The 16,407-nt window shown below is 41.2% G+C and overlaps 1 protein-coding gene across 3 annotated transcripts in view; it reads right to left on the reverse strand.

Annotated features, from left to right (window-relative positions):
• The window catches only part of pola1 (polymerase (DNA directed), alpha 1), a 52,038-nt gene extending 36,525 nt beyond the window's left edge, over positions 1-15,513 (reverse strand). The window contains exons 1-26 of one of the 3 annotated variants that reach the window (XM_031282079.2): positions 15,342-15,513; positions 14,667-14,794; positions 14,009-14,105; positions 13,074-13,151; positions 12,842-12,957; positions 12,632-12,694; positions 12,344-12,445; positions 12,073-12,232; positions 11,810-11,975; positions 11,406-11,578; positions 11,173-11,285; positions 10,509-10,622; positions 10,320-10,394; positions 10,056-10,194; positions 9,713-9,867; positions 9,511-9,595; positions 9,326-9,387; positions 8,980-9,069; positions 8,740-8,856; positions 8,487-8,662; positions 8,103-8,232; positions 6,943-7,062; positions 6,762-6,852; positions 6,503-6,624; positions 6,257-6,409; positions 5,284-5,406 (exon numbers count right to left, since the gene is read on the reverse strand). In XM_031282079.2, the coding sequence (XP_031137939.1) occupies positions 5,284-5,406; positions 6,257-6,409; positions 6,503-6,624; positions 6,762-6,852; positions 6,943-7,062; positions 8,103-8,232; positions 8,487-8,662; positions 8,740-8,856; positions 8,980-9,069; positions 9,326-9,387; positions 9,511-9,595; positions 9,713-9,867; positions 10,056-10,194; positions 10,320-10,394; positions 10,509-10,622; positions 11,173-11,285; positions 11,406-11,578; positions 11,810-11,975; positions 12,073-12,232; positions 12,344-12,445; positions 12,632-12,694; positions 12,842-12,957; positions 13,074-13,151; positions 14,009-14,105; positions 14,667-14,794; positions 15,342-15,390 (2,997 nt within the window). In that variant the 5' untranslated portion in view covers positions 15,391-15,513. Of the gene's footprint in view, positions 1-5,283; positions 5,407-6,256; positions 6,410-6,493; positions 6,625-6,761; positions 6,853-6,942; positions 7,063-8,102; positions 8,233-8,486; positions 8,663-8,739; positions 8,857-8,979; positions 9,070-9,325; positions 9,388-9,510; positions 9,596-9,712; positions 9,868-10,055; positions 10,195-10,319; positions 10,395-10,508; positions 10,623-11,172; positions 11,286-11,405; positions 11,579-11,809; positions 11,976-12,072; positions 12,233-12,343; positions 12,446-12,631; positions 12,695-12,841; positions 12,958-13,073; positions 13,152-14,008; positions 14,106-14,666; positions 14,795-15,341 lie in introns of all 3 variants that reach the window. The other 2 variants (XM_031282077.2, XM_031282078.2) reach the window with 2 other exon arrangements.
• Positions 15,514-16,407: the final 894 nt, after the last annotated feature.

Consider the following 16,407-nt stretch of genomic DNA (forward strand, 5'->3'; position numbering starts at 1 on the left):
TGAGACCAAAAACCGAGCTGAAAGAGTTGATATTAGCCAAGTAGCAAGAAACAACTCCAAATGAATGATGATGTTTCTCTATAACTGCTGGATGTTTAAATAACAACTTCTTGCTTACAAGTTCACCATATTAACTTTACATAAAACAAAGGTGATTTTATGTCAGTGTTGTGTTCACAACTTGTTTCCGCTGCATCCAAGTGGCCAAAAAAATCTAGATTGCAGGTTTAAATATGTGATTTACCACTTTCTATCTGTCAAGTCAAGGTGGTGTCAGTGTAAGCATATTGTTATATTGTTCGTTCAATAACACAAATGCAGTAATGTTCATTAGAGGATCAAGTTCATTAGGTCATAAATCAAGAAATGCTTAGGTTTTAATAGAACTGAAAATATCACCTACTTGCCAAGTCAGCTAAAACCATGTACTAATTATCCTCTCATTTACAACTCTTATCAGTGGCCCTGATAGAGGCACCATATGTCAGATCAATCCGTAATGAATTATAATCCCTGCCATTAGCTCGGTCTCACATGGCATCATTAGTAGGTGCTATTAAAGTTGCAGTTTAGATTGTGAAACCTTGTCGTGGCCACTGTCAGCCCTCACAGACGAGCTAATGTAGCCAAAATAGCAGTGCTGCTCCCATGTGACTATTTGTTAAGTCCACTCCTATCAGGAGTAAAGCCAGCTCTACAGACTACAGGACACACACACACACACAAAAAAAAATTGTATATATGACAGTGATTGAGACCATGAATGAAAGAAATGAGGGCAACAACATTTCCTCGCACCCTATCACGACACAGCCTGACAGACGCACATCAGACGAGACATGATAGGGTGGTTTAGGTATTCCTGCGTCTAATTTGGGGAAATGATTTGTGATTCCTGAGACAAGAAGAATGATACAGAACTTGATTGAGGGACACCAGGGGCAACAATATTTACTTAGGCTTCATTACAAGCACGCACACACACACACACACACACACACAGGTTTAACCTAAACCAAACTTTGACCTCTCCACACCCTCGGCTCAGTTACCCAAGCCCGCTTCCATCCCTCACTCTGCATGCCATCCAATAATGTTAACTACGAGCTCCTGTCAGGCTGTTTTTAAACACAAGGACAGAGACTCAATTACAGCAGAACGGCTTTACGGAGTCATCCTCCATCCTGAGAGACAGACACACACACACACACACACACACACACACACACACACACACACACACCTGCTAATGGCTGTCAGATTTGCTGGCAAAAGGGGTCAAAGGTCAAACCAATCTGCGTGCCACAACAATCAACGGCTTCAAGCGGCCTCTGTTGTTAACATCACTCGATTAGGAGGACTCTCACACACACACACACGGTTTGTGTTCAGGGACAAGAGAAGGTTTACATGCCTTCTAAACCAAGCATGTCATAAAAGTGTCAAAACTAAGAAAAAAGATTCATTCTGTTTCCTTACTAACATCAACAGAGAGAGATTAACTACATTTGAGGCAAAGCAGCTTTCGTGGTGCCCTTCACTGTTAACAGACATGTCTCTATTTGCTTTGACTAGCAACATTAACACCAGCATAGGAAATTAACACCACCAACGAGCCAAATGCTGTAGAGTTTTTCCTGCAACTGATCTCTGACCGAAAAGAGCATCTGCAGAAAATCCTCCTTTCTCTACATTTAATTCTCTGTATTTGTAAGATGAGATCGTCAGCTGAAGTCAGGGACACACGAGCCAGTGTTCGAGGGACAATAAAAGTCTTCCTGGTATGACAAATGCATTTATCAGCCTATTATAACCACATGCGTGTAAGTTGCGTGTCATATATCGGTTTCTCTGCACCCAACTGTTCTCTGGCGAACATACAAAAGAACCTAAAATAACGCTGAGGGGTTTAGGGGGACATCAATCTGTAGCTGTGTAATCCTAAACCTTCACCTTCCTCTTAATACCCGTAACCCGCCCCCTTAATACCCACACATACCAGGACAGAGTAGGGCCACAACAAATGGTCCCCCGACAAAGGGCAGAGTTCGGCTTGTGGCACTTGTGCGCGCACACGCATGGACACATCAACACATACATGCAGACACAGATAGATACAAGACATACTTAAGAAACACACACAAGTTGAGTCGGGAGGGGAGCTAAGTGGGGGCTTTCCCCCTCTGAACTTGGCAAGTCTGATCAGATAAGCCACCGCCAAGGGTCTGTCATCCCCCTCAGAGCCCCCTCATCTGAACCCTCTGTGGGCTGAGAAACCACTGCGGCCCCCGGCCTGACCCGTCCTGCCACAGAGTGGGGTTGGGCCTCAATTTAAAACAAGAGCGAGAGAAAGATGAGAGCTCGTCCAAACAGATGAAGGGAACGCCGAGGGGCGGGAGGGTGGATTTACACTGCGGACAGGGCAGTGGTCTGTGTACGTGTGACAATTATAAAAATAAAAAGCCTCCTAAATCATGATATGAAAGTAGAGTGCAAATGTGACGATTAAAATGGAGGCCGGGGTGCAAACGGCCATACCCTCAAATACACTAGAAACTGCCAGCTGGCCTTTCTGGCTTGCTGCAAGCGGAAACTACCAAGAACTGCTTAGCTTATGGTTATTAAACTCCATACAAATTCAATAACACTGCTTTAGTTTGTTCAAACTGTTGCCTGAACCAAACTGCTCTCGGCCCCTTTGCCCGAGCCAGCCAGCACACATATGGTCTGTATAGAAGCTGATTACACGTTAGTAACGAAATAATTAGCTTATAAGGTTGGGTAGTAGATCATGAGTATAGACAGAACACATTAAAGTGAAAGAAAATGCAGTTTTAAACAGTAGTGCATAAAAGTAGAGATTGACCAACTGGATCACAAATGTTTGGAGATATCAAAGATTTTGACAGAAGACAGAATATCTAACAAATAAATGTCCAAACATAAATTCAGGAGAGTACTAAATTATCCTCAACATTATTTACAGCATCTCGTTTGCAGTGGGACTCCCTGGTTGTGTTGATGTCATGCTCTCCCCAAACACACAACCTGCATATAAATAGATGTGTGCCTCAGATCATGGATACAAAGTAAACAAAACACTAAGATTGTGCACAGTGGAGTCTCTTGCTACCATAGCAAGATGAGGTCCAGGCAATGTACTCAGAACACAGTGGGTTCAGATCTGACTGATGAGCTTTTGGCTGCACGTCTCGCTGATCTGTCATATCACTCTCCACTGTATGCAATGTACTAATGCAGTAAAGTCCTAATAAAACACAATCCAATGTGTTTACAGCCCCTTCAGCACACTGGGTACTTCTGAAGACTGAGAAAAACGCTGGAGGCAAAGTAGGCCATCAGCAGGTTTCAGAGCTTTAAATGATCTGAAACCATTTAAAAGTAAATAAATGTTCAGTTTCTATAAATGACTGTATTATGTAAATCACTGCATTGCAATTATCTAAAAGGCAATCTAATTATATATATATATATATATATATATATTTAAATTGATACATGTTTATTTGTATATTATTTATTGTTTGATTGATGAACACAAACAAAATATCACCTAATTTCATGAGCGAACACCAATCTCCATCTCCATGTCAAATAGGAAATGTTTGTTTTATTATCTTCTTTATTTAGCTCTGTGGCAGTACACATTTGGTTACTTGTGTGGTGTAGCCAGTGCTGTCAGTGAGAAAACTGCAAAGGATAAGGACGTAAATATTTTATTTATTTTTTAACCCAAACTGCTAACCTTTGGCTAGAAAACACTTAGGTGATGCTACAAGAGCTGTTTGGAGAAATGTTGTGTTATGTTTTTTGAAGTTTTAAAAAGATTACTTAAACAAATCTGTTTACAATTACAACATTTTCGTGGCATTCACGGCTCAACTATTTCAATTAACCATCATAAATATTCAGTTTAACAAGCCTGCACACAACTTATGCAAAGTGCAGAAATGTCACCATTTCAGACAATGTAAATGTAGCTGACTTTGTGGCTGAGAGTAGTGCCACTTCCTGAATACAATAAAGCCAGAACGAGGTAAAATGTAATTAACCCATGCACCTCTGGCTGTTGACAAAGATACAAGCTTTAAAAAAAAAAAAAAAAAAAAAAAAAAAGTCTGGAGGGAGAAAAACTCCCACCTACACCAGCGAATCAAAGGTGCACTTTTTACAAAGTAAAAGTAGCTCTGTCAGCCGGACAAACTTAACTGGAGTCACAAACGGACTGACAAAATAAAACAAACACACACACACACACACACACACACACACACACACACACACACACACACACACACACACACACACACACACACACACACACACACACACACACACACACACACACACACACCCCTGCCCTCTATTAGTGAACACAATGAGTGTGTAAGGGGATATTAATGAAGCACTCCCCTGAGGCAAAGCTTGATGCCTCTGCCGAGGATGTGTACTGTTAGAGCTCATTAAATGAACATGAGTACTACAACTGACATGATGGGTGTGTGAGTGTGTGTGTGGGGGGTGTTCAGTTACAATACCAGATTTAGCTGTTTATGGCATGCAGTACACATGCCTCTGTGCCCCAATTTATTGAGTGTGCACGCCCATTTTGTTCCATTTGTGTGTGTTGAAAGAAGCCATTACACAATCAGACTTTACATGGAGAGAGTTGTGAGCATCATGTGTGTGCCTGTGGCATTTTTGTTACTGGAAAATACTTACACAGAGCTATTGATATCACAGACAACACAACAGGTTATTCTTACTTTGACAAAATGAACTTGAGGGAATAATCATATTCAGAACAGGGAAGGGCACAGCGTGAGGGAGAAAGAGATCTTTTTTTTTTTTTTTTGGAGAGAAAAGGATGACAAATGTGAGACAGGGAGAAAAAGAAACAGAAGATGAGGCAGAAGTCAGAAAGAAAATGGAATAGTGAAAGGAGAAAGGAGTTCTGCACGATGTGGAATTTGATGTAGCAGTGCCCTCTTGTGGATGAAAACTGAAGTATTTTTATTTCTACGGACCAGATTCTAAATCACAAAAGGCTGTAGGACATCTTCATTACTTAATCACTGAGTGTGTTTTGTGTCTTAGTATGCCATGCCTGCTCACTCTGTGTGTACTGTAATAAATATACCACTTCAGTTTAACCATAAGTTATTTAGTTTAGTTTATTTAGATCTGTAGGTGTGACAGCTAAAACTTTGGGCGTCCATAAGTCATTGATGCGTTTATGTACAGTATGTAGGTTTGACTCACCTCTCTACCCTTGTGTGTGACCAGGGCGGCAAGTGGCTTGGCGTAGAAGCGGCTGAAGCTGAATCCCAGGCAGCCGTACATACTGTTCGCTGTCAGCTTCAGAGCTTTCTGGCGAATGTCATACTGATGGACAGACAGACTCAAATTAGAACAAACGGATATAACGATTTTGTATTCCCCTAAAAATGCCTCAGTTATAAAGATGTGATAGGTTAGAAGTTGTCTCATCTGTCAATAAAAAATGGTTGACAATAGAGACAACTGTGTTTTTGAGCCTGTATGCAGGCGTTACTCTTTTCAGTGAAATGAAAATGGCTGACAGCTATTTGCTTGACTCTTCCTTGGCTGAGTGCAGAAGATAATATAATGTACTCAAAGATCCTCAACGGCTGTCTATCTGTACGCTAGTATGATCCAAACATAGTTTTACTAACATATGGTTAACTAAATATACTACTTGCTGTGGTACTTTGGATTTTAAGGATGACACAGCAACACACGAGTATTTTTTCCCCCACATACTTCGGCATACATCTCTAGACGGAGAGAGAAGTCGATTCTTCTGCAGGAGTGGTTTGAGAAGTTTCTGTGGATCTTATGATTTTCCACCATTAAAAAAAAGGGTCACCAGTTGTATTATTTTGAAGTGACACAAACTCAAACACAGACACATACAAAATCACAGGAGCAAGCTATACCGTTTTTATAGCCTCATTAGAGTCTCCAGAGTGTGAGTGTTAAATACCTGAAAGATTCTGTGTGGAGTTTCACTTTAAACTGCCTAAACACTAATAGACCCAATTTTAACTGCGCTTTAAATAGGAAACAAGTGGGAAATAATGGCCTTTTAAAACAAACAAAAAGAGAGGCGAGTATCCACACCAACTTTAATTCAAGAACAACTTTGGAAATACTATACAGCATGTACAGCGTCTGTGTGTTTTAGTGTGCATGTGTAGGTATGTGTGTGTACCTGCAGGTAGAGGTCTGGGTTGATGTCTTGCTGTTTCATCAGCTGCTTGACCTGTTTACGCCGCTCGACCAGCTTCCTGATTTCTTTGGGCAGGATTCCCATCTCCAGGTTTGTATCTGGAATTTCAGGAATGTCTTCTGACCCATCCTCCTGTTACCATGGAAACAAGAGTTGGAAGTTAGCTGGACATTTTTTTCTGGAGGTCACGCAGGATGTTGAGACTCTACACACACACACCTCATTCTTATTCTTATTCTGTGTGTTGTGAGCCTCCCTCTGTACAGTGGTGAAGCAGATGTTGAACTCTTGGATGATTGAGGGATAGAGGCTGTTGAAGTCAAGCAGCAGCACAAACTTGTCGTAGAAACCTGCACAGAGAGAGAGAGAGAGAGAGCGAGAGAGAGAGAGAGAGAGAGAGAGAGAGAGAGAGAGAGAGAGAGAGAGAGGTTACAGAAATATGTACATAGACAGAAAAGAAGACTTTAAACTAATAACACAGACTTACCAACTTTAGGATCCAGCACCAGACCTCCAGCATAGGCTGCCTTCTTCTTCCGCTTGCCTTTCCCTGCATCCACATCTTCTTCTCCCTCGACCTGGGACACAGGAACAAAGAGAAAAAGAGCATTTGTCACATGACCGTACATTACTAAAGAAAAGCTGTGTGTTATAATGTGTGGCTTTACCATTTCCAGCTGGGCCTTTTTGAAGGAGGGTTTGTCAGGGACAATGTAGTTTTTGTCGTGGAAGGCATGAAGCAACAGGAACTCGTTCCTCTCTGCGCGGCCGCCCATTAGAGTACGAGACTGCAGAGAAGAAGCAGGAAGAAATCAGGTGACGGAAGAAGGAGGCTTCAAAAGGAACCGAGTCATAAACTAGAGGTTGCATATGATCTGAGCCAACCTGAAGAAAGGCTCAGGGGTGATGGCATCTCTATGTCCCAGTCTAGCTGAAGTCTAAAATGTCATCGTATCCTAATGCATTGTATTTTTGTAGTTCTCCTGAAACCCACTCCATGATCAAAAAACGCTGTGTCTAAACCTTGATAAAGGCTTTTAAGATTTAAAGCTTTTCTCTTCATCCACAGGAGAACCAAGTCTTGCTTTTGTCTGCAAACCGCTTTGTTTCTGACTTCAATTTTCAGTATTTGTACAATAAGCGAGAGAGCTGCAGGCTGCAATTCAAAATCCTCAATGATTGTCCATCCCTGTTTCTTTTGTGTGTTTCAAATGTTTGTTTTTCTAATAATGTTGGTAGTGCAGACATTTTTTATTTGAAGAGCCAGATGTATTTTAACGTTATGTCAGTTATTTGGAAGTTAATATCATGACATTCAGCAAATTGTGAAGTGACTGCAGTTCAGCCTCTTTACGACCAAGTAGTTACAGGAACGTAGTTATAGGAACAGTCCACTTCTAAACAGTTCTACTAACCACTCTCCCCCAAAACCGGTTTTACCATTTGCATTCACACTGGCCAAGTGGCCATAGGAACTGACCTTATGTTATTATAACACAGCCATCTAACCACCACTATGCGGAAAAGGGAAAAGACCCTGCCCTGAAGTAAGAGCTGAAAGAGTTGCAGGAACTGTGGCTAGAGTAACTTAATAATCCCCAAATTGGTCCAGTCGGAACAGGAGAAAAAAAAAAAGGAGTTCTAGGAACATTATGTTCTATGAACTGCAAAAATCCCTCTGGTCGGAAGGGGGCTATTGTTATTTGCGTTTTCTGTTTGAGCTGAGTAATAATGTTAGGCGATAGCTGTGCTGTAACATTGTAACATTTTTGTTTTTGCAGCTGTGGGTGGCTGTTGATGTAATGAAAAAGGTGTTGCTGTACATTACCATGATGTTGCCAGCAATGTTGGTGATCTGCAGGGCCAGCGGCAGCACGTTGAGCTCACACATGATCTGGAGGATCAGCTTGGTGTCTGTCCAGGTCAACTCCAACAGGTAGAGCAGGTGAGGAGAGTCACTGATACACAAACACACACATATTTTAGGGATAGACATAGTTTTGGGTCCACATTGAACTATTTTATGAGAAAACAACTCCAACTTGTCCTTATATTTTTTTTTTTAAATAACACTTTACATACAGCAGATCAAGGGAGTTACTGACATGTGTGACTTATCGATATCTGTGGCACACATGGAAAAGCACACATCTCTTTTGGAAAACAATGTTTTTCTGATTTGACTTAACTGACGCTTTAAGGACATACAAACCTGTAGAGATTCTTGATGTTTTCCTGAGGGACTGTGACTCTCTCCATCTTCAGCACCTGTGCAGCCAGTTCAGTCAGATGGTAACTTTTACAGCGAATCAGCTCCTTGGCTGAGATCTCCACGTCGCACACCAGACGGCCACAGGTCGCGCTCTTCTCTGCAAAGGAACCACGACCCTGCCGCGTATAACAACGTTTAGTGATGTACACTATGGTATAGAAACAAAATAAAATCATATTGCTATTCTTCTTACCCCTAGTTTGGGCATATTGGCCCTCCTGAGGCGTCCAATCTTAGACCAGTGGGGAACCTTGCACACAGTGATTCTCTGCAGAATCACTTCCAGGTCAAACCCAAAGATGTCGTGACCCTGCAGGAAAAGAATAAGGATTAGCATATTCACTTTTACCCAGATGCACCTGGACAAATGATCTATCTTTCATAGATTCAGGACGTTGCATAGAAATACTCTATAGCAACATCTTCTACTCACCACCAGCACATCAGGGTCGATTTTGTGCATCTTGGCCAGGAAGAAGCCAAGCAGAGTCCGCTCTGTAGCAGCTATCTCCACTTTCCCATTCTAACAGAGGAAGGGAATCACATCAATGTTTTGTCACATACATTGAAGGAAATATATAGGCAAAATATATTCTCCATAGGTTCTAAGAGAATCTGCTTTTTGTACAAATTAAAACTACCTTTCTGTAAAGTACTGTAGAACGTACTACATGAATAGTTTATTATAATGTTAATAGTCCTTTTCTGGCAATTTCCTATCCCTGCTACATCTGTTAAAATAGTGCCAAGCTGAGCTCCATAGCCACGTGGCTACTCACCTTCTTCCTCACAGCATCTTTGAAGTCGTAGGGGAAGATACAGTCAGCCGGTTTACTGACCACTGCAAAGGCAAAAAGAATATAAGAACAGGTGCAAAACGTTTGTCATTTGACCATTCTTTCAATTATATTACTTGTATGCATTACAATTAAAACATTCAATAATATACATGTAAATAACCTACCAGTAAAATGGGTCTGGTATGGAGGTTGAGGTGGAGCTTTATCCATATGGAACTGATAGTGGACCAGTGCAGACAGGGACACAATCTGCAGTGGAACACTTATATCATCAGGTCATTGCTCACTAAGTATCTCAGTTTGTCTGAGCATACCATAAAATAACACAGCTGAATAACAAGACAAACTCATTGTAATTATTCTGACCTCGTTGTGGTGTGTCTTGGGGTTCTGGATAGTCTTGAGGCTGATGGACATGACGGTGATGGGTGGAGGCGACAGGTCTTTGACCACAGTGACCAGGTCGGTCCTCAGGGCCAGAGCCTCCACCTTACACCAGCTGACCGGCTGGCTGATCAGCTCTGACAGACAGACACAGGGGGTACATGTGAATTTTCCAACAAGAGGTTCCAACATCAGATTAATTGGTCTTATAAATATCCAAATCCCTCAAATACAAATCAAGTTAGACTAAATTAAAGGGTTAAATCCATTATTCAAACACAAAAGAACTATCATTCAACTCTGGACAAAGGGACATCGTCCTTACGTGGTGTCTTGATGTCCAGCCAGCAAGGCCCTTTAATCTTCCTGCTGAGGAGGAAGTGCTCCAGACTAGAAGTGTTGGTTCCAAAAATGTGGGAAAAGGTCGCCCCCTTAAGGTCCGAAGGCAGCGCAGGGAACTCAGCCTGCAAAAACAATATTTACCACTTAGACAAAAAGGTTATTATAAAAAAAACAAAAAAAAAACAAGTAGACATGGAACACTTCTTCCTAACAACTAGACAGGGTGTATGTATGCACGTCCACTCACAGAATATCTGACTTCCAAGTACTCGCTCTGAGTGGGCACATCAGGAATTTCAAAGGCGTAGCTCTTCTCCACTTTCTGCAGAGAGAAACACAGAAAGCATGCACCAGTTACAAATATGTCAAACTTAGTTGCCACTTGCCAGAAAATGAGATTCGTGCTATAGAGTCCGTAGCCAAGGTTGGCGCTGACCTTGGACTTGAACTTCATGATCCTGAACTTCTCAGAGAGTTCATTAAACTCCTGGTAGACATCCATCATTCCTACAGGAGTGTCCAACACCTCGCCGGTCTTGGTGTTCACTTTCTGTTCATGAAAACACAGTCAAGCAATTGAAAGGATTCCTAAGAAGTAATGTGTGAAGTGATTTTACACACACAGGTTACACATAAGACAAATCTACTCACAGTAGCTTTGTATTGTCCTATAGCGTTACAGCTTTTTTTAAGCTGGTGGGATGTACTGTATACTATATGGTAACAGCATAGATTCACACAAATTAAGTATAATCTTACTTTTTAGATTTCAGCCAAATATAATAAACTTCATAGTGTGAATTGTTTTGGAGAATTGATGGCAACCACATAGCAACATGTAACCCTACCTCTCATCACCATGAAGAGAGGAGCTTTAATAGTTGTCATATTACATCTTAGAGGCTTTTCTATTTGATATCATTCATTACAATATTGGTGTTTTACAGAGCAAATATTTTATACTACGGGTGATGATTTATTAAACTCAATTAATTTAAACAAAGCGTATAAAAGGGTAAAGAAAACAGGTGGCTTCTTAAAACATGGCGATTTTGTTTCCATAATATACTGGCAGTAATGTGACAGAGCAGGACACTTACATATTCGCGAGGCAGGAAGTACATGGTCCGCTCAATGTTCCTGACAGTGACACAGCAGCTGACATAAGACTTTGCAGACTCGATCCACACTTTTCCAAACATGTACACCACACCTAGACCACAGATAAGTTAAAATATCAGGATATGTTCTACAAATCTGAACAGCATCTTTTTTTTTTTTTACATGATATAGCATCCACTTTATATTCACTTAAGGTGTGAATATGCCTTACCTGGTTGGCTGTAGGGGTCTTCAAAGGCATCCAACCAATAGAAGCGAAAGACCTGCTCCCCGTCTGCGCCCTCCACCAATGGGAGTTGGCTGGAGTCAACCTGTATCTCTGCTGGAGCCTCGCTTGCTCCACCTTCCTCCTCTTGTCCCCAAGAGCTTCCAATCCTGTTTGTCCTGGAAAAGGACAAAGTAGAGAACGCACTTATCGAAAGTTGCTTCGGATAAAAGCGTCAGCTAAATGAAATGTAATGTAAGGAAGATGCTAAAGCTTGAGCTTGTGTTACGCTGTTATAGAAACATTTATGAGGTCCTTGCATGTTACATGTACAGCATTTTAAGATTAAGCCAGAAAAAAAACATCTACTTCCTAATAAGTATAGCAAACAAAGCAGATAAAAGACTTACAATAAAACAGGGTCCTGAGGCTCTGCTTTGGGCTCCACTTTAACTGCCACTGCTGCTGCTTTAGGTGAAGACTCAGCATCATCTTTAAGTGCAGGCTTCTCCTCCTCAAGCCCGACCTCCATCGGCTCATCAAAGTCCACCCCATCAAAAGCCAGAGGGTCATTCTCTGAGAAACACAGCGTCATAAAAAGGTAAGTGTATTCTTGTTGCTAGAAGCGAGAAAATGGACAAAAAGCTAGCACAGTTGTGTCCGTCTTCCTTACCTTGCTCTTCATCCAGCTCCTCCACTTTTGCCCTCTGCTTCGCCACAGGAGGAGCAGGTGTGGTGGAGGAAGGGAGGCAGGCTGATGACCTGGGGGTCGGGTCAGAAGGCGGTGGCCTGATAACTTTGGCCTTTAACCCTGTAGCTGGGGCTGACTCCTGGCATTACAGAAGTGACATACAATTGTTTGCAATTACTGAATTTAAACTGTATAATTTGGCCAGTGATGTAGTTTACAGACACTTCTAATCGTAGGATAGGTTAAAGGATACCTTTGGCATCTGAGGTTTGAGTGAAAAGGGATTCATGGGTGATCCAAGAGACTTCTTTTTCTTCAGAGTGACCACTGGCGGAGGAGTCAGAAGAGTCGGTTTCTGTGAAGACAGAGGGAAGGAGGGAGAGGGAGAGATTTTAAAAGCAAAACAGGTGAGAAAGTGAGTAAGGGGGAAAACACCTTGCCCAATACTGCTATCACAGTGTCTCAACAAAAAAAGTAAAATGCATTAGTTGACATTGAATTGTGTTAAAGTTATGCATTGTCTAGACGATATAGTACCAACCTCAGAGTGCAGGTCCTGTAAGATATCTCCTAATAGGTCATCTTTGGACAGGTCTACGTCTTTCTGCAAGAGACACAATTATGCTTATGGTCAATGCAAGAGCAGAAAGGGGACAAGAGCAGGAACATCTCTTTTATTTCAAGTTAGGAGCCGCAAAGGGCACACACATAGGGACATGTGTAGTAGAAGCATGTCAATGCAGAAACACACCTCAGCAGGCCTCTTGACATTACTGTTCATGAAGAGGCTCTTAATGGTGTTGGGCTTGGCTACAGCAGATTTCTTTACGTTTGTCTTTGAGCCTGCTCCTTTAGCACCAGCTTTTCCTGCAAACACAAACAAAACAAAAACATCCCTCTTTGTACAAATCTATTTACTGCACCCTGCCCCACACTCACAATACACATGAATTGTTGCAATACAATCCTGTATAAATGTTCACCTTTTTTGTTTTCAACTACATCATCATCCAAATCATCGTCAAAGATTTCTCTTCCATCCTCCACATATCCTGTTCCATCTGAGAAAAAAGAAGAGAAACGTTCACATTAGACCTCACCATCAGACATATCCTCACAGTGGGCAGAGGAGACTGATAGCCTGGAAATCCAGACCCAAATCCAAAAGATTAAGGGTCTGGCATTGAGTATTGAAAATGGCCCAACTCGAGTGGCGGCACCAAGCATGCATTTGAAAATCTCACTGCACGCAATTGGATAACACTACGACCAATCACAACAATACACGGGGTGACGAATCCAGAGCCCCATACGCTTAGCTACCAGCGGAGCTAACTGGTAAATTAAACTGTCGTTGTGTGTTTAGCTCGCCTCTGGCCCGCCTATATCAGATACACCGATGTGATTGGTGCAACTCGGCTACAAGGGCATAGTTAAAGTTGCTCTAAGCGATGTCACGCGACTACAACATTTTTTGTCACATACAGCAAACATCTCCTCACTATCCGCGAGCTGCCTGTCTCCTGAACACACTGTAAAAAAAAAACGCAGTCACTGTAGACAGCCCAGGCTCCACAAACGGCAACAAAAACAAACTGTGCCAACCTGCACCACCAAACATAACAAACAGTCTTCCAGCATTCCAGCCAATAAACGACAAGAAGGATTTGGGGGTGGGGGTTGGGGGGTTAGTGCACGGAAGAGAGGGAGAGGGGACGGGATGAGGAGGAGGCAGGAGCGAGCTAGCCTCGTTTTGTTTGAAAATACTTTGAACGTCAACAAGAAGTGCCGTCACCCAACATTGCTTAGAGCACCTTTAATGAGCATCATTACTCAATGCCAGAGTGACTCGCTGAGCAAATTAAAATTGTGCTCTCGCGAGAACTCTGGATTTCCAGGGTAGGAGACTGAGACTCACCATCATCAATAATCCAGTCATCCTCTTGTCTTTCTCGTACCATCTTTGAGTACTGCTGCTCGTCCACCTCCTCATACACACTTGTAAACTCCTCCACCTGGAAAACATGAACTCTGATTGACCATAACCTATGAACCCATATAACCTATTTTTTACATAACATTATATATGTAATCTTAAATATGTATATTTATTATATACTGTATGTATAGCTATAAATATTACATAACAATTAAAACATAAGGCTGATTATTTCTTTTATCAATTGATCTGATGGTTATTCTTTTAATGAATCTGTAAAATGTCCAAAAATAGTAAATAATGATCATCACAATGTCCCAGGGTGCTAGGTGAATGGTTATCAAAATTGTTGTCAATAAATGTTCTGTCAATCAACGAAACCAATTAATCAACTACAGACTGCCCTTCTTGATGGAAGACAGTCTTGTACGTGGAAGATCAATAAAGACCATTTTGTCTAAAGAGGCTGCTTGGTATATCCAAAGGCCAAGTCAGTACAAAAGTTGCTAATGGAGCCTAAAAAGTAGGGCGATGAGGCTCTGAGATGTTTCATTAAGTAAGAGAACATTAACTTGTCATACACTGAGTTAAAGTAAATACAAACCATTACACACAGATTGTGATTGTGTTTTCTCACCTCATATTTGATCTTTTCCCCCAACTTGGCTTTCTTGAGCTGCTCCAGTGCAGACTTCCTCCCCACCTTCTCTCTCTTCTCCCGTCTGGAGCGAGACTTTGCCAGACCACAGGCATCGCCTCCATCGTCTGAGGTGAAGGACACATGGACATGACGACGCAGAAGCAGGTATGAACATGACAGTTTGATTTGCAGATGTTTATCCCAACAAATACTCCACTAATGTCGCATTTATATGGAATATTTTGAGGAGCGCAGGCGCACAACATTTTGCACTAACTTCTGCTCTTTGAACATGTGGACACTTATTAGTATTATTATTATTATTATTTAGTGGCATATCTTGCACACGGCGCCGGAAAGGTTGCAGTAACGTTAGGTACAGTCAAGTCCGAAAATGACAGAGGTCAATTAGCGCACTATAGTTAGCTAACATGAACTGACACCATGTCTGTTATCCTCCCTTGAGCCTTAGCAACACTAGACTCGATATGGAAAGTTGTTAGCTGAACCAACGTTTGTTAACGCATTATTATACACATACCGTTACAGTATTAATAACCTTAGCGTGTCCCCAGTGTAAGATAAGCTAGCTAATATGTTAGCTAACGTATTCACTTTCACTGTGCAAGTCCGTTAAAGTCAGCTAGCAAGCAACGCGAAACAAAAACTCACCGCCATCCGGACCGTCCATGTCTTTCTCTGGGTTTGATACCGGAGCCATAACTTTAACTTTTAGCCTTTACCGTTTGCTCACTGATACCTGCAGGTCAACACAACAACAGGACAGTCCGCGCCAAATCGCCTTCCCGGGGAAAGTCATATGCAGGAAGTGACATCACATCGCTGTCCGCCAATAAAATGAAGCGCTGTCTCCAACAAGATTGCCGTTAAAACTATCCCAATTTTATCAACAAGCTCTTTTGGCCTGGAAGCTGTGTCATTCTCACAACTTGTCTCCACACAAGTCTATCTTATGGAATAATGAATGCATCACTAGGGGGAACAAGTCACTCTATTTGCAAAAATGGATCAATAGAGATATTATCTTCGTAAAAGATCTTTTTGATTGTAATGGTCAATTACTTAATTACGAATCTTTTCTCAGAGAGAAAGCATTCCCAATAACGTTCAAGGAATATAATTCAGTTTTCAAATCTATACCTAATGGCATATTAGAATTAATGAAAAGTTATAAAAAACAAAATAAAGTTACTGGATTTAATTTTACTCTTTATATAAACGGTATGGATATTATGAGCAGCACTTGTACTAATAAGCACATTAGAAAATGCTTTCTAAATTTAAAGAAAATAACACCTCGTGGGAAATTTTTCTGGAATTCTCATTTTACTGATGTTAACTGGCATAGGGCGTGGCTTGTTCCCTTTAGATATTGTATCACAAACAAAGTTAGGGAATTACATTTGAAAATATTGCACAATATATACCCTACAAACCTATTTGTCTCGAAATTCATGCCTGTTGATAACTATTGTAGTTTTTGTAAAACAGAACAAGAGTCGTTAACCCATCTTTTTTATGGTTGTTCATTTTGTATTGCATTTTGGAAAAGCTTTGAAGATGATATGGTATCTAAAACAAAACATTCAATCACTCTTGAAGGGAAACATATTATTACTTATTTTGAAAGTAAAGATAGAAAGTTATGTAATATTGTAAATCTCTTTATTTTACTAGGTAAGTTTCATATTCATAAGGCTAAATTTTCTAGTTCAAA

The sequence above is a fragment of the Sander lucioperca genome, chromosome 1, assembly GCF_008315115.2.
Source record: "Sander lucioperca isolate FBNREF2018 chromosome 1, SLUC_FBN_1.2, whole genome shotgun sequence".
Classification (NCBI taxonomy): Eukaryota; Metazoa; Chordata; class Actinopteri; order Perciformes; family Percidae; genus Sander; species Sander lucioperca.